Source organism: Podarcis muralis, chromosome 7 (genome assembly GCF_964188315.1).
Source record: "Podarcis muralis chromosome 7, rPodMur119.hap1.1, whole genome shotgun sequence".
Taxonomy (NCBI): Eukaryota; Metazoa; Chordata; class Lepidosauria; order Squamata; family Lacertidae; genus Podarcis; species Podarcis muralis.
In genome coordinates this window covers 7,437,861-7,459,269 of record NC_135661.1, presented here as the reverse complement: position 1 = coordinate 7,459,269, position 21,409 = coordinate 7,437,861, and the positions used below count along the sequence as shown (strand labels likewise).

At 49.1% G+C, this 21,409-nt stretch overlaps 2 protein-coding genes across 2 annotated transcripts; both read right to left on the bottom strand.

The window, feature by feature from the left end:
- Positions 1–1,231: 1,231 nt before the first annotated feature.
- Positions 1,232–10,878, bottom strand: DDOST (dolichyl-diphosphooligosaccharide--protein glycosyltransferase non-catalytic subunit). Its single transcript, XM_028741415.2, has 11 exons — positions 10,649–10,878; positions 9,081–9,191; positions 8,489–8,575; positions 7,557–7,660; positions 6,629–6,723; positions 6,044–6,137; positions 5,659–5,807; positions 4,324–4,471; positions 4,096–4,216; positions 2,654–2,760; positions 1,232–1,744 (listed from the first exon to the last, which is right to left on the bottom strand). The coding sequence occupies exons 1-11, from the start codon at positions 10,842–10,844 to the stop codon at positions 1,595–1,597; spliced, it is 1,362 nt and encodes a 453-aa protein (XP_028597248.2). The 5' UTR covers positions 10,845–10,878; the 3' UTR covers positions 1,232–1,594.
- Positions 10,879–11,326: 448 nt separating this feature from the next.
- On the bottom strand, positions 11,327–20,817 carry SH2D5 (SH2 domain containing 5). The gene is made up of 10 exons (XM_028741417.2): positions 20,536–20,817; positions 20,032–20,165; positions 18,728–18,808; positions 18,344–18,418; positions 17,919–18,065; positions 17,280–17,528; positions 16,670–16,844; positions 14,180–14,285; positions 13,406–13,565; positions 11,327–12,798 (listed from the first exon to the last, which is right to left on the bottom strand). The coding sequence occupies exons 2-10, from the start codon at positions 20,131–20,133 to the stop codon at positions 12,577–12,579; spliced, it is 1,317 nt and encodes a 438-aa protein (XP_028597250.2). The 5' UTR covers positions 20,134–20,165; positions 20,536–20,817; the 3' UTR covers positions 11,327–12,576.
- Positions 20,818–21,409: the final 592 nt, after the last annotated feature.

Here is a 21,409-nt window from a genome sequence, read left to right as displayed (position 1 = left end):
AGCTTCCCTAACCGGGGCTGCCTTCAGATGTCTTCTAAAAGTCTGGTAGTTGTTTTTCTCTTTGACATCTGATGGGAGGGCGTTCCACAGGGTGGGTGCCACTACCGAGAAGGCCCTCTTCCTGGTTCCCTGTAACTTGGCTTCTCGCAGCGAGGGAACCACCAGAAGGCCCTTGGTGCTGGACCTCAGTGTCCAGGCAGAACAATGGAGGTGGAGACGCTCCTTCAGGTATACTGGGCCATGGCCGTTTAGGGCTTTAATGGTCAGCACCACCACTTTGAATTGTGCTCGGAAACGTACTGGGAGCCAGGTTAAGTCCAGTCAAAGGCAACTACGGGGTTGCGGCGCTCATCTCGCTTTCAGGCCGAGGGAGCCGGTGTTTGTCCGCAGACAGCTTTCTGGGTCATGTGGCCAGCAGGACTAAACCGCTTCTGGCGCAACAGGACACTGTGACGGAAGCCAGAGTGCACGAAAACGTCGTTTACCTTCCCACTGCTGCGGTACCTATTTATCTACTTGCGCTGGTGTGCTTTCGAACTGCTAGGCTGGCAGAAGCTAGGACAGAGCAACAGGGGCTCACCCCATCACACAGATTTGAACCGCTGACCTTGCGATCAGCAAGCCCAAGAGGCTCTGTGGTTTAGACCACGGCACCATCCACTCCCTCTCCCAGTACTATCCAGGTGTAACTCAAGGCTTCTTTCCACTGCTGCTGCTCCTCCCTGGAGCCTTCAGTCTATGCTGCAAACTGGGCTGCAGAGATCCAGTACTGGTCAGTTTGTCCCAGTCTGGCTGACTGTTGGCGAGGGTGGCCTTTTCTTACTGTTGGGAAGCACAGTTGCTCCAAATGTAGTTAGATTGCATTTGTTCAAAACTCTGCTTTATATTTAAATCAAAATATTACCTAAAACACCCAGACTGAAAACAAAACTAAATTGCAGAGTCATGCATTTTCAGGATTCAGAAGCTACATCTGGTTCTCCCCCCTCAAAAAAAATGTGTGCCCTATCTCATCACTGAGCAAGTTTCTTTAGGTTATTCAGGTACTCCATGGCAAAGACATTCCAGAAGATGCCCCTCTTTGCTCCTATGTGTCTTCACATTCTCTGTACACATCCCTCTCATTGCCTGTTGCAGCTAATTGTCGTTGTTCTTATTTATTTATTTCCCACCTTTGCCCCCCAAGTTGGGATTCAAGGCCGCTCCCAAATTATTTTCAAGAAAACAGCTATCACTGGAAGGTGAGGCCGCTTTATTTCAGAAAACAAAATTCAAGTACAGCAATCTTTTGTTGGGAGACCAGAAACAAGTCACAGTGGCAGTAAGCATGTTTGGGAGACGTCCACAAAGGAACTGAGACGTGGATTCTGCAAGAGTTCATTCATGGGGGGCTGCTCACTCTTCCTTCTCTTCCTCCAAGCGGCATCTGCTTCCCCTTGCCCACCCCCAAAATCCTAATCCCCACCCACCAGGCCCTGGTCCCTCGATCCTGAGGACTCCCAGTCTCCAAATGTTGTGTGTACTCAGTGCCTGCACTGCTTGGGGCCGCCGCCACGGAAGAGGTGGGCTCCCTACTCCTCCTGCTGGGAGACCCTCAGTCCGATTTCTCCTTCTCCTTCATGTGGAGGAACACGATGCTGAACAGGAAGAGGCCCACCATCATGGAGAAGGCGCTGGCATAGTAGGGGTACGCCGAGGGGATGAATCGCTCGTACTGCGTGTGCTGGAGGGGACGCACCGATACCTGGCAAAGGCGGGAGATAGCAGAGCAAGGTGTGAGGAGGCTTCTCAGGAGCCACCCAGACTCACGGGTGGGGAGTTCGGTCTCCCACCTTACGGGCAACAAGCAGGCTTCTTGCAAAGCACACACCCAGCAGAGAAAAACCACTATCGAGTCAAAGATTTAATCACTATAATTAATAAATATATCCAGCTCCTTTATTAAAAGCACACAGAGCAGACTGCAACAAGGCCTGTGGTGTTAGGAGGACTGGAGAGGGATTCTGCCCCTCTCAAAGGGCAATTGCAATGAAAAGCCAAAACTGAACTGCCCTGAATCATTCTCAGCTCACTGAGTTCCTCCAATGAGAGCCCTGTCTGGGAGCCCCTCATCCCACATTCCCGAAGGGAAAGGGGTCAGGATAGCTCTTTGGTGGGCCAGGCACTGTGGGCCAGGGATGGGGAATCTGCAACCATTGGTCATGCCAGCTGGGGTTGCCTATTTAACATAAGAACCACCACCTGCTGGATCAGACCAGTGGCCCATCTAGTCCAGCATTCTGTTCTTACAAATGGCCGACTAGATGTTGGTGGGAAAACAGCAAGCACAATTTGAGCACAAGAACAACTCTCCCCTTCTGTGATTTCCAGCAATTATCTTCTAATGGGCTTGTCTTTTTTCCTGTTAGCTAGCTTGAGAGACTCGAAGCTACAAACATGAGTCTGACCAAATTGCGGGAGGCAGTGGAAGACAGGAGTGCCTGGCGTGCTCTGGTCCAGGGGGTCACGAAGAGGCGGACACGACTAAATGACTAAACAACAAGCTTGAGAGATCGGGGAGCCCAAGATTTACAGGAGGCACCATCCATGGTATCTTTCCACCCGGCTCTTGGGCCAGAAGCTCCTTCCTTGCCCAGGCCAAGGCTCTTCTTACCTGGGTGGAGGAGTACAGGTGGGTGTAGCCCAGCCGGTTGTAATCCACTTTGAACTGGAAGACTCCATAGACGTCGGGCAGCTTGAACTGGACACTGTACTTGCCTCCTAGGAGCCAAACACATTTTCAGGGGGTCTCAGGCCAACTTGTGGTCAACATGCAAAGAAAGTGAAGGCGTCCCTCCTCCCCCTGCGCATTTCAACAACCTATCCTAACTCCTGTCATTCTGACCTGGAAGCGTAATAGTTTCTGTGGCTCCAGTGGCCACACTACCCTTAATCCAGTAGAATCTGTGCCCATTATACAGTTGGGAACTGGAGGTCGTCTCCCAAGTAGGAAATTCAAGCCCTGCTCAGAGCACACCTGCTGAAATTCATGGACCTAAGTGGGTCACACCTCGAGTAGGACTAGCACTGGCTGCAACTCTCAGCCCCAGAGCAAGTTCTCTGCACATATCCCTCTCACTGGCTGTTGCGGCTAGTTGCTGTTATTTTTATTTATTTCAACGTTATGAAATGCAAAATAAGAAAAGCAAACTAGTTATAAGACAGCAATTCAAATACTGTCATATATCGGGTTACAGACGCTTCAGGTTGTGTTTTTTCAGGTTGTGGACCGCCAAAACCCAGAAGTACTGGAACAGGTTACTCCCGGGTTTCGGAGGTTGCACATGCACAGAAGCACTAAATTGCGCTTTGCACATATGCGCCGAATCGCAACCTGTCCATGCACAGATGCACCGCTGCAGGTTGCGGACGCTGCGGGTTGCGAGTGTGCATCCCGCACAGATCACATTCGTAACCTGAGCGTCCACTGGATAGCAAAACACATTTAGAACCAGCAATTAAGATCCAGTTCACCCTGACAGCAGTCCATTGATCAACACTATGTGCACTTTATCTTTCAAAGGCCTGTCTGAACAATAAGGTGTCAGCATGCTGACAGAAGAGTAGGAGGGAGCCAGTCTAACCTCTCTTGGAGGGGGGCGAAATTCCACAATCAGGGAGCAGCCACTGAAAAGGCTCTCCCACTTTTTCTTTCTCTCTCTTCTGTCACCACCAGCTGTGCTTCACGTGTTTTTGGGACTGAGTTAAGGTGCTCAACCTGTGGATCTTAGCAGCTGGGTAGGTTCAGACAGTATAGGTGGCAGGTCTCTCGATGTGTATCAGAATTTCTCATCACCATCCAACATCACTAGGAAAATTTCTTTTTGTTCACGTGGAGGTGTTAGGATACTGCAAGCCTGGGTCATAACAGACTGCAAACCTGCATACAAACTACTGACCTCAGGCCAGAAATGAATCTTTTCTAGAAAGTAACAGAGGTGGTTTCACCTCTCCCCCACTCCTAGGTCACAGTGGAGGGGGCACGATTCTGAAATTTTCAAGGGGCTGACAATGCGCGACTGAGAAAGTATCTGGGAGAAAACAGAACCAGCTTACCATTCCTCCTGAGGAAAGTTCTCACAAACGGGTCGATGCGGACAAATTCGAGCTGGATATCATCGCCATCAAAGGGGACCCACTTCCCATCAGAGAGCTTCTCAATTACGATACTGTATTCCTGAGATAGAGGGGGGAGCGAGTGTCATTGGCCGGCTAAAAAGGCATGTGCAGACTGCAAAGGGAACTCTTAAGCTCTGGCTACAAAGGATGGTTTTAAAATCTCACCACCAGATCTGTGACGGTGTAGGCACTAGGGGGCACGATCTCCCCCACCCGGTGGTGGGACACCTCTCCCACACGAAGGACGCCTTCCTCCTTGAACACCCAGCGCGACAAAGCCATGGCCAGCTCATAGTTCCCTGTCTGGGAGTACCTGAGTGACATGAGAAGAGGAAGGCAAGGAATGAGAGTTAACATTTGCTCAAGGGATGTTGCATAGCCACAGAAATTCAACTCCAGTACAGGAAGATTAATCAGCGTTATTTGCATGGCAGATCAAGCACGGTCTGCATCGACCTTCACCAACCTAGAGACATCCAGGTCTTTTGGACTACAAACCTAGCTGGGGTGGTGGGTGTCAGTTGGCATTTCTTAGAAAACATTGATCTGATGCGTAGAGATCTTTCCTATTCTAATTAATTCAAGAGGGTTCTGGAAGCTTCTCTGTGTGAAAGAAGCAAGCAGGAGGTTACTGATGTTTGGGTTATTCCTTCAGGGAAGCTGAGTACAGCTGGTTTAAACTGGTTCTGTTCTCTCTTTCTGTCAAGGTCATGCTGCCTAAAAAAGTAGGGCCAGAAGGAGCCTGTGTTTCACCCTCTCTCTTTTCGCTCTGGTGTGGTGTTCTGTATATAGTGTTACGGTTTAGTCTTATTATAAGCTATTGTAAGGTTTAAGTTAAGTCTGCTGCAACTGGATTTCTTATGGACAGTGCCAATCCTGAATGTATTGGATTTGTGACCATTTTGCCTTCAGTAGCAGTAAAGCTCTGCTGGATGAAATGCCTCTGGTCTATTTTTTGAGAATCCTGCAATGTATTTAACACCTGATGGCTTTTAGCCACCTCACAAAATACCTTTCTTATTCCAGCAGCTGTTTAATCTTTTGGTTGCCAGTTCTTTTATGCTTTCATGCTGTACGGACTTTATCCTCTACTCTGGATTAACTGGCAGGAAACTGTTAGCTATTTCCAATAGCGTCCCAATGGTTACTTGAGGGCTCCTTCTTATGTACCGATGTAAACCGCCCTCTTTTGAGGATATAAATTTCCTAACATGGGAGACCAGGGTTCAAATCCCCCCACTAGACCATGTAGCTCACCGGGTGACCTGGGGCCAGACATTGCCTCTCAGCCTAACCTACCTCCCAGGGATGTTGCAAGGATTAAATGAGGAGGGGGAGAACTATGTATACCACTTTAAGCAACTTGGAGGGGGGGAAGTGAAGTTACAAATAAGACGGAATCGTCTGTCAAAGGAGCCCCCATGGGCTCTGTCCCAGCTCATGCACACAGAAGGTGGGCATCATCTGGAACACAAGAATGGAGTGGAAACCCGACTATACCTTTGGGAGCCAGGGGTAGCTTTCTGCACAGCAGAGTTGAAGAAGGCATCGCTGAAGAAATCCAGGGAACCGCTGAAGACAACACGGGCATTATTCCGGGCCTGGAGACCCGCAATCAGGAGCGTGTTCTTCCCAACAGCATGAGGGTACTAAGAGAGCAAAGAGTGCAGGTGAACCATTTTTCTGAGAGGAGGCCAGTTGCCACCAGTGGCAGACTTTGGGCTCTCAAATTTCAGGTGTCCTCTGCTCAGTCCTACAGCATTGTTCTGGCGCCCTCTGCAGTCCCGAACCAAAAGGAAAGCAATTGGAGCCTGGCACCAAGGTACTTTTTGTCAGCAGGTTTTTAACAAAGGCAAGGCCCCCCCCCCCCTCTTTCATATCATACCTGTGTGATGGGTTTGTCGGGAAAGAAGGAGTAAGAGGTTGAGGAGCCAGTCAGGATATCTAGAACCAAAGGGTTGTCAGGATCAGCCACCATCCTGCAGGGGGAAAAAAACTAGTTGTGAGAAGATGTCCAACAGCAGGGGAGAAGTTTCCTTCCAAGACTCAGTTCAAAACGCCCATGCGACCCCTCCAGGTGGGAGCCCCCAAATATTAATAATGTATTTCTGGAAAGCACTTGGTGCAAGACCCAACGCTATCTTGAAGGAGGATCTTCTCTTTATGATTAGGATTTAAAATTCAGTAAAGATGAAGAAAAACCATGGGAGGTATCCACTGCTAGTCCTACTTAAAGTAACCCCGTTGAAATTTATGGACAACAAGACTAACTTGGGCCAATTCATTTGAGTGGGTCTATTGAGAATGACTTGGCTGGAGAAAGCCCCATGAGCTGGGAGTGTAGCAAAGCAGTTGCCAAATTTTCTTGTTGTCTAGGTGAAGACATCGTCTCTTCACTCAGTAAACTGGCCAAGAGCACCAGCTCCTATAGCTGTGGCCAAACACAACCCCCGTGTTGCAGGAGACTCACCCAACTCCCCGAAAGAGGATGGGGTTCAGAGGCTTCTTCCCCACAATAGTCGGAGCCTTCAGGAGGTTCTCAGAATCTGCCACGATGAGGGTGTGCTGCAAAGAGACCGCAGATAAAACCCTTTGGGGACTGCCAACTCTACAGGCAGGTTCAGCCAATGCTTCATCAAATGACAATGTGGCTAACACTTTGCCTTAGAAGAAGAAGCCACAGTCCTCTGCCCACCAGCCCCAACTCCGCCTTTCTGCCCTCTCCAACTTTCTCTGCAACACACAAAGGCTGTATTTGGATGGTTACAGCTCAGCACCATCAACCAAGATAGGCACAAGCATTTGCATTACAAGGGCAGCCCCTTCACGCACATCACAATTCAACCAAGTAGCCTCCATATAGCTGCATTTCATCTGAGTCAGACATTTACAGTTACTAGCCAGAATATTTAACGATAATTTGAACCATATTTTTGATACTGGCTTGTTCTGACGCTAGTAGCCGGAGTTTTCTGGTTCCCCATAAAACAGGGGGGGAAATGGTTAACCGCAGTTCTCCTCATTTCATTCATTTCACTGCAAATGGAGGAAAGAGAAGAGGCCGCAAAAGTTGAGAATGTAGCCAGTGGCTGCTGGCATTCTATGTCCATGTTGGGGCCGAAAGTAGATTCGTCTGATCAATTACCGTAACTGGTAAATTGGCATATGTTCTTTGTTTTTCAAATGTACATGTAGATGTTGTAGCAAGCACCATCTTGGAAGCAGCTTTCCCTCCTCCGTGGCAGTGAAGAGGCTGTGGCCTTTTCTAAGATGCTGGCTGCCACCTGCAGCCTTCGTAAGAGCTTAATGGTTAACACAAGCAATTGTTTCAAAACAACTACATATTTACTGCCTAGTGGAAAGCCAGTCTACCCAACACTTTGCATCCTGCTGCTTACCTGACCCAGATCAGAGACATCGTAGTTGTGATGGTCAATGACAGCTGTCTTCTCCTCATCAAATTCTATGCCACATTCACTTCCCAGCTCTCGAAGGGGATCGCCTAAGAATTGTCAACATTGTACTTGTTTAGAAAAAGGGGAGCTGTTTATAATTAAAGCCACAAGTAGCCTGGCATCTACTTAGATGATACGCACACAAATCAGTCTCTAAGTACGAAGAAATATTATATGCATAGAAAAAGAGGGTGGAAGTGCTCAGAGCTCTATTTTATGACGCCACAAATGTTTACTTAACTCTGTTCAAGACAGCAGCTTCCAAACAGATGCAAAAGAAGGGGGGGGGGGGAATCATGCCACCTTCAAAGATGACAGCAGACAGAAACAGACCCTTTTGCTTTCCTTTGAGATAATGGCTATATAGAGAGAAAAGGTGCTAATGGAAGAGCCGTAAGGAAGTTGCGGCACCTTGGGTTTGTTGTTTCTTAAATCTATACTCATTCATCACTCAGGTAGAAGTAGTAAGTCAACTCCTGCCAACCTGGTGCCCTCCCATTGCAACTCCCATCAGCTGCAGTCAGCACAGCTGCCAATACCAGTCCAAAACACCTAGAGGGTACTGGGTTGGCGAGGTTTGGCTTAGGAGGTTCAGTTCTCCAGCTAAATAGTGGAAGGTTCAACACATTTACAGTAAGCATTCACACTTTAAGGTGGTTAGAAAGAGTACATTGTCCTGTACTTCCTATTTAATTTACAGTGGTACCCAGAATTCCAGGACTGCTATAGCCAATTGAATTCTAGGCACAGGCAGCTGAACCGAACTACAAAACAAAATGGCTGATCAACGAGAAGTTCCCCATTCATGGTGGGGATAGGGAGAAGCTCTCTTTCAAGTCAAAGGCTCTCCGTTGGATAAAGTTCATTTTACTGACCAATGTCTGAACTGGCGGCCACAAGGACACTCCCCCCTCCATCGATGAAAGCAGCAATGGTCTCCACATTGATGTTGCCTCCAAAATCTGAAACGAAGGGCCAATGATGTTTAAACATGTCAAAGCAAAAGCTAGATTTGCAAGGAGGGATAATATCTGCAGTGCATACAGAGGTAGGTGAAGCAGCTGGACTTCAGGGCTGCACACCACACAAATGACTGATTTCCAGCAGCCAAACCCCCACCCTCAAAATTCATTTTTAAAAACGTAAATGTTTTTCTAGCATAAAGCAACACGCAGTTGTATTTATCCGTCATGCCTATTGTAAGGGTGACAGAAAGAAATGCCTTCCAATCCAACCAAAACCCCCCCAAATGAAGACCACTTCCTACTCAACAGGTGAAATATAAGCTGTTCAAGGAACAGGTGCAGAAAGCAAAACAGAATAATGACACACAAGTATTATTTATACAATAAGAACTGTACAGTTCAAGGAAATAAAGCTCGAACAAACTTTGTGGTCCTCACTTCTGAATAAACACAGCATAGGGTTGCACTCAAACTTCTCTACATTGCTTCATTTCTGTCTTACCTTCTACCGATGGAGAGAAGATAATCAGGTTGTCGTACAGGAACTCTCCATATTTAATGAGAGACAACCCAGGGTCATCTGCAGTCCTGAAGGTGAGATCAAAGCCCCTATCTAGATTTAGAAGTGCAAGAGAAAATAATGGACTTGTAACATTCCCAAGCACAGAGAGAAATCCAGGAACCAGTAAAGTTCTAGGTCCACTAGACATTACTAAAAGACTGACGGGCAAATCAGGGAGTTCCAAATTCCCATTTTGCCGCTGCTGGGATATTAGTTGGCCTGAAACAACCCTCACGGTGCCTCTTCTATTCCCCTTGTTTGCAATACTGCCCCACAGAATTATTCACGCCAATTGTTCATTTATCCTAAAAGCATTTATAAACCATAAAACATAAAATTTCTTGAGCTGCCTAAAATGAGCTTGAGGGTTATGTTATTAAATAACAATGTTATTACCTGGAAAAGCCTGGGAATGAGAACAAATTGTGTCCTACTCACGGTTCAACCAACCAACACTGCCTTCCACTCCTAACCCTCTAAAGCAGGCTTAGGCAAACTCCAGACTCCAGATGTTTGGGACTACAATTCCCATCATCCCTAGCTAACAAGACCAGCTGTCAGGGATGATGGGAACTGTAGTCCCAAAGACCTGGAGGGCAGGAGTTTGCCTATGCCTGCTCTAAAGCTGAGGTGAAGAGTCAGATGTAGCCCACCAGGCTTCCCTCAAGGCCACATCCCACACTACTCCCTGGAGAAGACACTGATGCTGGGAAAGATGGAGGGCACAAGGAGAAGGGGGCGACAGAGGACGAGATGGTTGGATAGTGTTTTCGAGGTTACCAGCATGAGTTTGACCAAACTGCGGGAGGTAGTGGAGGACAGAGGTGCCTGGCATGCTCTGGTCCATGGGGTCACGAAGAGTCGGACACGACTAAACGACTAAACAACAACAAGGTTATTGCATTTTAGTGTTCTGTTGGAAGCCGCCCAGAGTGGCTGGGGAAACCCAGCCAGATGGGCGGGGTATAAATAATAAAATTATTACTACTAGTAGTAGTAAAAGGTAAAGGGACCCCTGACCATTAGGTCCAGTCATGGCCGACTCTGGGGTTGCGGCGCTCATCTCACTTTATTGGCCGAGGGAGCCGGTGTACAGCTTCCAGGACATGTGGCCAGCATGACTAAGCCGCTTCTGGAGAACCAGAGCAGCGCATGGAAACGCCGTTTACCTTCCCGCTGGAACGGTACCTATTTATCTACTTACACTGGTGTGCTTTCAAACTGCTAGGTACACAGGGGCAGGGACCGAGCAACGGGAGCTCACCCCGTCGCGGGGATTCGAACCGACGACCTTCTGATCGGCAAGCCCAAGAGGCTCTGTGGTTTAACCCACAGCGCTAGTCACCGTCCAAAGGTAGGAATTGCACGTGTTGACACACACACACACACACCCCGCTGGCAGGTCCCTTCTGGGAGGTTGCCTTGAAGGGAATGCTGCCTTGGCGCTGGAAAAGGCCCCCACCCCCGACCCCGTCTGCTCTAAAGCGCTCCCCGCTCCTGGGCCAGACCTGCCAGGCTGCGCATGAAGAGCGAGTGCGTGTCCTTCAGGTTCATGTTCTCCAGCAGCACCAGCGTGCGGGTCCCGCCTCCCCCGGCCGCCGCCTCCCGCGCCAGGCATAGGAGCACCAGCGCCGCCGCCGCTAGAGAAGCTGCCATCGACCTCCGCCGGCGCAGCCCGGGAGCTCCACGCACTGCCGCCGCCATCTTGCCTTCTCCCACTCTCCGAGCGACGCGGAAGCGAACTCCGCCGCAGCCGCCAATCAGCGGACGCCGCCCTCTCAGGGAAGGCGGGCGCCCAAGCGTCTCCCAGCCAACGAACAGCAGGCGACGAGGCAACGTGGTGCGCACGGGAGCGAGTGCCCGCCCTGCCTTCCGCCTTGAGCCAATCAGAGACAGACAACTCTCGACACGGCCGAGCCTTCCTGCCGTTGCTCCCCGCGGCCGGATCTGCCAGTCTGAGCTCGGCCCTTGTCGGAAGCCAATCGCTGCTTCTCTTCTGCTGCTGGTATCCAATCAAGCATGAGCGCAGTCATGGCCAATACAGCGCGGAGCTGAGCGATTGTTGCTAGGCAACGGAGGCATCTAGGCCTTAATGGCCGCCATTGATTTCGAAAACTAACATTTTAAAGGTCTTCTCCTCCCAGTCACGTTTTATTGCCATTTCCCAACACACTCTCACACACAAACGGCAGCTAAAATTTAATCATTTTGGATTACAAATATATTTTTCATAACATTTATATATAAACATATTTAAAATATAGGTTATGTATTCATATATTGGCATGCTCACAAATATTTCCCTCCCAAAAAATATTTCTTTCAAAATATTCTGGCAGCAGCAGGTACATAAACCCCCATAAGGAAAACAAGGGATTGTAACCAACTAAATTCTACTGAGAGTAGACCCATTAAAATTACGTACATTAACTTTGAGTAGGACCAACATTGGACACAACCCAAGGAACATAAATCAGCAGCATTAAGTGGGAAAGGGGGTGTTGTCTTAACTGACCTGCAAGAGCTAAAAACTACTTGCAGAATTTTATTTAGATTAAACCTGGAGTTATCTCTGACCTCTCAACTGCTCAGTTAATTTGTTTGTTTTTAAGATAAGTGGCAAGAATCTGGTAAACCAATGTTCTAATTGAAGGAGGATTTATTGTCTGAGCTGCAGCCCAAGACAGGAAAATAGGTGGTGAGGGAACATCTAGCTACTTTAAATGAATTCATAGTTGAGATTCCAGCATTGCATTGGGTTGGACTAGATGAGCCTTGGGGTCCCTTCCAACTCTACGATTCTGTGATGCAGGATTGAGACAAAAAGTGCAACTCTAGGGTACTTCTAGTCAGTAGTAACTCCAAGACCAATGGGGCTTTTGTGCTTGGAAAGTAGGCTTGCCACACGTCAGGAAAATTCCTGCCATGTCCTGGTTTTCGGGTGTAAAAATGTTGTCAGGGGGAATTCTGCCAAATGGGCAAAATGTCTGGGAGAACACGGAAGTATGGCAACACAATGGAAAAAGCTCAAAAAGCTTAAAATAACTATTGGTTTTCCCAAAAAAGCTAAACACTTTGGGTTTGTTCCCAAATTGGTAGTGGTTTCCTTAAAAAAGCTCAACAACTTTGCGGGTGTCAGGAATTTTACTTTTTTAAAATATGGCATGTGCAGGATTTCAGCCGCTGATGAAAAATCTATCTCTGAATGACCAGGGGCATCAGCGCCATGGGACTCTTTGGCTAGAAAAGTTAAGACTAGTTTGCCGTTCTACTAGGGGGCGAGAGGGAAGGATTGGATCAATGCCATGAAGCCTAATCCCTACCATATCAGTATGAGAAAGCTAGCCCAAGTGCAAAAGTGCCACATAGCTTGAACACCACAAAAAGAGTTAGCACAGTTAGCATGTGGAAGGCAGGAAAGCTAAGCCCAGATTCCTCATCCCAGTTCCTGTGGGACAGCCAGAGATTTACTAGTGCCATGTAGCCAAGACGCCTGCCGGCGGCTTCTGTCTTCCTTCCAGGGATCCTCCGCTGCGCAGTCTTGCTCCTCGTAACAGTGGTTGATCCGTCCGGCAGCCAGAGAGCAGAACAGGCCTCCTTGGATTCCAGAGTAGTGATCCAACAGAGCTTCCATACTGGGGAACTCCACATTCAAATGCTATGAGAACAGGAGAAAAGGAAAGAAATGATAAGAGACCTAAAACTGGCTGTTGCCTGCAAACCACCCCACATTGGGCGAGCTTCTGTGATGTCACATAATGTTCCCACACAATCTAATTTGCAAAGGGGAACAGTCCCTTGTGGAATTTCAGCACAAATCAATGCAGGAGCTATTATTGAGAGGTAAGGGAAAGATTTATTTAAAGGGGGAAAAATGTACCGGATTGGGCTTAGAGATGGAGGCTTTAAGGACAGGAATATTACTATTGTCATACTTTGTTCCTAGACTGCTTTTGGCCAAAAAGGTCCCCAAAGGAACTCAGAAATGTTGGTGAGTGCTAGTAGAATTTTTATTGTTTTCAATATTTCAGTTAGTGTTTTAACATTTTAATCTTTTAACCCATTGATACAAATCCAACTAGTTACCATTCCTTTTGGCTCCTGGAAACTTGCTTATCTCGTGCACCAAAGTGATGAGACTGTGGTCCAATATATTGGCAATGTTGTATGACAGGAGTTTAAAAAAACCTGTCCGAATGTGCTTGCAACAACTGAATCAGACAGAATCAGGCAGAGCTGGCATGTCATTTTCCTCAAGTTCTCACCTCCACAGAATACTTCCCAAGCTGGCTCCTGTAAATCTGGTAAGGGATAATTCCACATCTTGTCCTCACTGTAAGACACCACTGATCGGTGGCCCCTGGCTCAGCCCAGAGGAGGAAGGCTCCAATTACATCATTCCTGAGCAGCGCCATCCCAGCATCCCTGAAAACCAGAAGGGAGTGTGGAAGAAGGGACCTCTGAGCAGGAGGAAAGCAGCCCATGGAACCAGGTTTCTCTCTCTGGAGCAGAAACCCTCTCCCCGCTCCAGCCCTTCCACGTCTGGGAATAAAGTCTACCATCCAATGCGCCCTTCCCTTGGAGTAAGCTGCACTGGAAACAGCGGGACTTACTTCAGAGTAAGCATGATTAAGTTCGCACCACAAGTGTGGGAAATGTTTGGCTACTTTCCTTGGGTCATTCAACAGCAAGCAGTGTCAGTGGCTACTAGCCATGATGGCATTATGCCTTTTGCTGGGAATCACAAATGGGGACAGCATTGCTGTTGCGCTTGGGTCCTGCTCACAGGCTTCCCATTGGGATTGGGCCCTATGAGAACAGGATGCTGGACCAGACAAGGCCATTGGTCTCTTTTAGCTGCAGGGCTTCTCTCACGTTCTTACCAATTTGGCACCAGCAACCATGAATTTATATGGGAAATCTTCGCTTCCTTCTTGTGGTCAACCACCTGTGCTGTGCAGTTTACTTCCATTCCCCAATCTACAAGCATCCTTGCAGGCCTCCTGTCAGAGGGCACACAAGGGGAGACCTCCCCTTACCTGTCGATGCCCGCAAAAGACCACACGTTCTCCATCAGACTGCTGTCGTTATCCAGCAAGCAAGCCAGGCTCCCTCTGCTGCCTTTGCTGTCACAGCTGGTGAGAACTGAAGCCAAGAAGGAAACAGAGGGGGAGGTTATACAAAAGAGACCATCTCAGCAGCACAGATGCTGGAGCAAAATCTCAACAGAACAAGGAAGGAGGACTTCCGGGGAGAGGAATTGGTGGTTCAGCTGTCTCTCTATAAGCATGCCGCAGACAGAATATAATTATGTGGTGATTGATAACAGAATAACAGAAAGGAAAATTGGACATTAAAGTGTCTAAGGAAAAGTGACGTGTCTGATTTATGTTTGGCAATAAAGATTAAATGGATGGAGGAATCCCATGTGTGAAGAATCATTAACACTTTTCCTCTTGCTTCCCACTAAAGAGCTGAAATAACTGAAAGTAAACCAGCAATTACTCCATTATTCCAGCCATGGAAAGAATTTATTGTGAGAAAGGATATGCTGGCTGTGAGCTTAACGTGGAAATATTAAGGTAGACTGAGTTGCTAATAACATTCAAAACATCAAAAGCACCCAATATGGCAAATGTACCTTTGGATCTCCCAGTGACCGTTGGTATTGTTCAACAGTTAATGGCTGAACAATTAAAAATGATCAGTGTATGATGAAAGGGGGAAAGAAAATGAATCTGAGAAATATGAAATGAAGAATACTTAAATACTTCATACTGAATAGATGAAAAGCTGGCAGGACTGGATGATGAAATAGCTAAATTGAAAAAAAGCAGGTGCTGAAATGGAAATGCCTTGCATACAAGGATTTGGAGGAGAAAATCACAAATGGAAAGATGGGAAATTAAATGGATATGGCATCAATGGAGCTGAGAGGATATTAAGCTTTGGGAAAACTTCAATCCTGGCCTTTCTTCAGTTCTAGCAGATAAAAAGTATTTTGCATACAATTTGGAGCAAATTCAGAGAATGATGCTACTAAATTTATGCTACTCTCTGGGAAAAGACTGGAAAAAAATCGAGATACTATCAAAAATACTATCAAAGATGGTGGCTATGCTGATAAGGATTCAAAATTTCAGATGGAAATAATAAATAATGACCACAAAATTTTATCCAAAATGTATAAGTTGTTGTTAGAATGGAATTTGAAAGATGAGGAAGTTAAGTCGGTAATGATACATTGGGCCAGAGATTTTGGTTATAACATACAATTTGAGGACTGGGAAAAATTATGGAAAGAAAACCTAAAATTTACAGCATGTATGACGTTAAAAGAAAATGCTATGAAAATGCTTTATAGATGGTATATAACACCAGTGAAATTAGCGAAAATGTATAAGACATGTAACAAGTGTTGGAAATGTAAAGATAAAGAAGGTTATTTTTTATCATATGTGGTGGGAATGTAAGAAAGTGAAAGGCTTCTGGGAAAGGATATACAATGAACTGAAGAAGATTTTGAAATATACATTTATAAAGAAACCAGAGGCCTTTCTGTTAGGAATATTAGGAAATGAGATAAAAAGAAAGGACTGTAAATTTTTCCAATATGCAGTGACAGCAGCAAGAGTGCTACTGGCTCAGAAATGGAAACAACAGGAAATACCGACGGTGGAAGAATGGAGAATAGACTATGCTGAGTTGGACAAATTGACTGGGAAGATTAGATATCTAAGAGACCAAAAGTTCATCGAGGACTGGGGGAAATTTGTGGAATATCTGGAAAGCATAAGTGAGGGACAGATAACGCTAGAGGGGTTTAAAAAAGCACTGTGAAAAACTGAGAAGTATTGTCTAAAGGGAAAAGAAATGAAGGGTATAAACAATGACAATACAAACTAGGGAATGCGTAATTAAAATAATGATTATGGATGATTTACGGAACAGCTGAAGGAAGTCCAGAAAAGAAACAATTTGTGATAAATTAGATGTGAAATTAGTATGTTTTGTTTTGTTGTAAATTAATAAAAATTATTATATAAAAAAAGAGATACTATCAAAAATACATCAGGAAATGGAAACAGAAGAGGAAATGGGTGAGACTTTGGATGAGAGCTAGGGGAATGTTGGTCTCCCAGGATGAAAGGCTGGGATGAGAAAATATCTCAGGTGAGAACTGGGATGAGCTACTCTCTTCTGTGGTTGGTAAGGGCTAATAATTACTTTTAAGAGGACTCCACATTCTACTTATTCAATTGGTTTTCTTGTAGCAGCTATTTTACAGTATTATGAAAAACTTTAATAAGAATCCCATTACAAGAAAAATAAAGAAATGAGGAATGAGAATGCAAAAGGAGATGCAGGAGGCAAGCTATCCTCTGAAAAACAGGGACAAAAACACCCCAGAGACACACTTGGAAATAAACAGAAGCTCTTTACATAGCTGGAATGCAACATGGATGAAAGAGCAGCACAGGATATTCTCTTTGTCTCCCTGAACAGCAGAATCTTCCCCGAATACTCACACATCTCTCGGGCGCTCTGCTGCAACTGAGCCTCAAAGGTGCAGCCCCGATAAGCTCCGGAGCGGAGGGTTTTGCTGCGGATCGCCTTCTTCCGCACCAGGATTGGAGAGCAGTATGGATTCCCCGGGCGAGAGGTGCCCAGGCTGCTCCTTTCCTCCAAATCCAGCCTCTCTCTCTAGGGATACGAGACAGAGACAGACGGACACTGAGCAGGAGAAGCAGAATCTGGAGCTGGCGATAAAGTTTAGCGGGAAGCTGGATGGCTCAAAGTTCCACCCCAGCACAGTAGGTCACCTTGAATAAATTCAGGCAGTGCCTTTCCTCCTGGCACTCTGGATCAGACTGAAAGTCTTCTTTTGGAAGGTGGTTTCTTCCTGATCCAGGTCTGGACATAGGAAACTGCCTTACACTGAATCAAACCATTGGTCAATCCAGCTCAGCATTGCCTACACTGACTGGCAGCAGTGGCTCTCCATGGTTTCAGGCAGGTAGTATTTTTCTAGCCCTACCTGGAGATGCCGCTGGCAAGGGCCTGCCTTCCACTGCCAGGTGCAGCTGGGCTCACTTCCTCGGCTTACTCTATGGAGAACCCCAGAGGGAACCCACTTACCACACTGATGGAGGGGCCAAAGTCAGCAGGGCAGGGAAGCCTCCGGAAGGACACCAATGCATTGACGTTTTGAGATACATCCTCCGGATCGAGGGACTCCCAGGCCACTCGGTTATCCAGAGAGGCTCCCAGCAGCCTCCCAGGCTCCTGCTGTGTGGAACCGCTGGGGACCCATTCTTGGTCCTCAGGATGCATCAGGAGATAGTAGAGCTGGAAGGAGCGGCAGAGCAAGAAGTGCAAAATCTGGACCTGTAGGGCAGAAAACGCAGGAGGCACATTAGCCACCACCAGCGCCCCAGCGCCCCCCCCCCCCCGTTCCCCTTCCAGGCAATGGCTGAAAGCAGCTTCACTCCTGAGTGGCACATTTCTGTCAGGAGAGGAGCAGGCACTAAACACCTCCCTTCATGGGGCAGCAGGATTAATGCTCTCCAAGTTTTCACGGCGACCAACAGTGCTCACTGTTTCTGGGGGGCAAGAGGCAGGGCCTCCTTGGTGGTGACTTCAGTTATAGAATGTTCATCCTCTAGTGGGTAAGGCAAATTCATGGACGATAAGTCCGTCAATGACTGCTATTCAGGGTGGCTGTATTTCTCCTCCACTGTCGGAGATGCTATACCTCTGCCCCACCAGCTGGCCTACCTCACTGGGCTGGCTGCCCACAAACAAGTGGCAGAAGAGGCTGCTGCGAGGGCTGCGCGGGTTGCGGGCCACAAAGGCGAACTGGCACTCAGTGGGTATCCAGGTGCTATACAGGATGCGCTTGAGGGCATGCGCCATAAGCAGAGCCTGCAGGAGAAGAGGAGGAGGAAGGGGCAATGAGGTCAAGCAGTTGGCAACCCATGTCCTCACCAAACAACCACTGGGCTGCCTCATCCAAGCAGAGAAGGCCTCCCCGGCTCCGTCGTCCTCAGGATATCCTCACCACAACCCAGCAAGGTGGGCCAGCTGGAAAACGAAACAGGACCCCACCCAGCCTGGCACAAGCCCCAATAAACTCCTCATAAGGCAAGATGGCTCCTAGTTCCAGCATGCTGTCGTGCATCAAGCCATGGCCCCGCTCCTACCTCCCCCTCTGCGTTGTACATCTTCAGGCCCTGCAGGCAAAACTTGAGGACGACGGATCGCCGTCTGGGGCAGTCCTGTGTTCCGGGAGAGCAGGATGGGAGATGGAGAAAAGGAGAAATGGAGTCAGAAATGGCCCATCAAGGAGACTCGCTTGGCTCTTCTAGACGCACAAAGATTCCAAGCAGTGACAATTCCCTTTTGCTCCCCGCATCTCTAGAATTTGGGGGGCTTTGTAGCATGCACATCCCAGGGGCTCAGAGACAGAGCTGGTTTCACAGTGCCAGAGTAAAGATCCCCCCAAATAGGGGGAAGAAGCATTGGGGCTAGTGCCTCTAAGCACGTGCAGAGGGCTAATGTGGCCACAACCAGCTCCGACTGCTTACCTTCAGGCGTTGAAGCTGCTGCTGGATGGCCATAGCCTTTTGCTGGAGCTCTGTGTCCTCGACAGTAAAGGAGCCCACATACTGTTGGCAAGGGAAGGAGGAAAGTGAGAGAGGAGAATACCCTGGGGAGCCCTTCTAAGGACCCACGTGGAACACCAGGGAGGACCTGGGAAGATGAGGCCTCTGGGAAGCAATTAAGGGAGATGCACCTCAAACCTCCACTGCCCCCCTTGCAAAAAAAAAAAAAAGGGGGGGTCTGACAAACTCCCTAGACTAGCAGCTGAGCTAGGATGGCCCTCTCCTTTCTCTGGGATTCTCTCTTCCTCTCCTTTGATCCTTTGCAAGGTTTTCAGATGGGACGCAGGTGGTGCTGTGGGTTAAACCACAGAGCTTAGGACTTGCCAATCAGAAGGTCGGCGGTTCGAATCCCCGCAACGGGGTGAGCTTCTGTTGCTCGGTCCCTGCTCCTGCCAACCTAGCAGTTCGAAAGCACGTCAAAGTGCAAGTAGAAGGTAAACGGCGTTTCCGTGCGCTGCTCTGGTTCGCCAGAAGCGGCTTAGTCATGCTGGCCACATGACCCGGAAGCTGTACGCCAGCTCCCTCGGCCAATAAAGCGAGATGAGCGCCGCAGCCCCAGAGTCGGCCACGACTGGACCTAATGGTCAGGGGTCCCTTTACCTTTACCTTAAGGTTTTCAGGGCAGTGGGCTGAGCAGCAAAGCAGGCTTCCACCCAGGCTGAATGGGAGGAGGAGCTATGGGCTGCCTCCGTGGGCACAGGTGCCCCTGCAAAGCCAGGCAAGGCACCAGAGGAGGCAATAATGACCCAACCCTGCTCACTTTCCAGATTCCTGGCCATGGGATCAAGGCAGGCAGGCTCTAGATCAGCCCCTCTACCCCACATCCTCTCCTCACCCTCCCAAGTCCTCGCCCTCTCTTTCATAGACACCTAGACAGCTGCCATCCATGTAGCTCAGTACTGTCTACACTGACTGGCAGCAGTGGCTCTCTTGCTTTCCAGACGGAGGTTTTACTTGGCTTGGAATTGAGCCTGAGACCTTCTGCATGCAAAGCAGATGCTCTACCCACTGCCCCCCCCCCCAGAAAGCTGCCTTATACTGAGTCAGTGTTGCCTGCACTGACTGTCAGGAGTGGTTCGCCATGGTTTCAGGCAGGGATCCCTCCCAGCCCCACCTGGAGATGCTGCCAGTGAAGATTGAACCTGGGACCTTCTGCATGCCAAGCAGCTGCTCCACCTCCACTCCTTCCTCCCCCCCACAAGAGCGAAAGCCCAGCCCAGCCTCACCTCCGCCAGTTTGGCGATGACCCGCCCGCCCCTCTGCTGGTGGTGGTGCGGGGAAGCCAGGGGCTCTGGCCCTCCCCAGTACTCGGAGCGTTGCTTCTTCATGGCGCCGCCGGCTGGGACCGCTCCGGGGGTTGCTGCGGGGATGGAGACAGGGAGATGGAGGGAGGAGACGGCCTCTCCCCGAAGAGGCACCGCGGATGCCCAAACGGCGTGGGGCACCTCCGCCCCCGCAATGGCCCCAAAAGAAAATGATGGGGAGGGGGCGCTGGGTGCCAGGAAAGAGATATTGGGGGCGGGCGAGGAGGAGGAGATGCCCCAGGAGCAGTTCCTGGGGTCCCCCCACCCCATAGGAAGCCCCAAAAGGAGAACTCCTCTTCCCACGACGGGAGATCAAGGACCCGGGGGGCGCTCTGCACGCGCCCAGAAGCCCCCTTCTCCCGTCCTGCCACAGGAGAAGGAGAAGGATGGAGAAAAGCCGCCTCCCTCCCTCGGCGCAGCCCTCACCTGGCAGAGGAGGCGTGGGAAGCCGCCGCCGCGCATCTCCTCCGCGCCCAGGCGCTCCGCTCTCCGCAGCTGCAGCAGCAGCATCTTCCCCGGCCCCTGCTCGGCCTCTCCGGCCCGGCTCACCTGGACGCGCCGCCTCCGCAGCAGACTCCGAATCCCGGACGACCAATCAGCGGCCAGGACTGCGAGTCCCCGCCCCCGGCTGCGGAGATGTAGCAGCAGGTGGGGGGCGGCGGCGCAGAGCGACCTGCAGCGCTTAGGGCTGGCGAGAGCCCCCCCCACTCGCCCCCTCGCCTCGCTTTAGAACAGCTCCCCATCCAGGGAAGTTCTGAGGTCTTGTTACCTTCCAAAGAGAGAGGGCACTGCACAGAACAGCCCTCCCGGCCAGCCAGGGGGCGCCCCCAGAATCATTTGCAACAGAAGCAGGGGTGCCAACTTGAATAAAATACAGGGGTGGGTGTCCAAGTAAACCCCGCCCTGCTGCCAATCAATCACATGACGTGGTGCATGCAACCATTTGAATGGCAAGTCCCATTAACTTTTGGGGAGCCCAAGCCCCTCAAATATTTTATTGGGGGGGGGGCAAAGAGATCTCGGCCTTTAGGAGCTGACTTCTATGGATGCATGCATTTCCTCAGAAGGAAAGGGGGTGCACTTTTGGGGGCTGTGGACCCTTTTGAGAATCTGATGAAAGCGATGTGGACTGTGGGACGCGTTGCTGGGTCCCTGCTCCTGTCAACCTAGCAGTTTGAAAGCACGTCAAAGTGCAAGTAGATAAATAGGTACCACTCCGGCGGGAAGGTAAACCGCGTTTCCGTGTCCTGCCAGAAGCGGCTTAGTCATGCTGGCCACATGACGTGGAAGCTGTATGCCG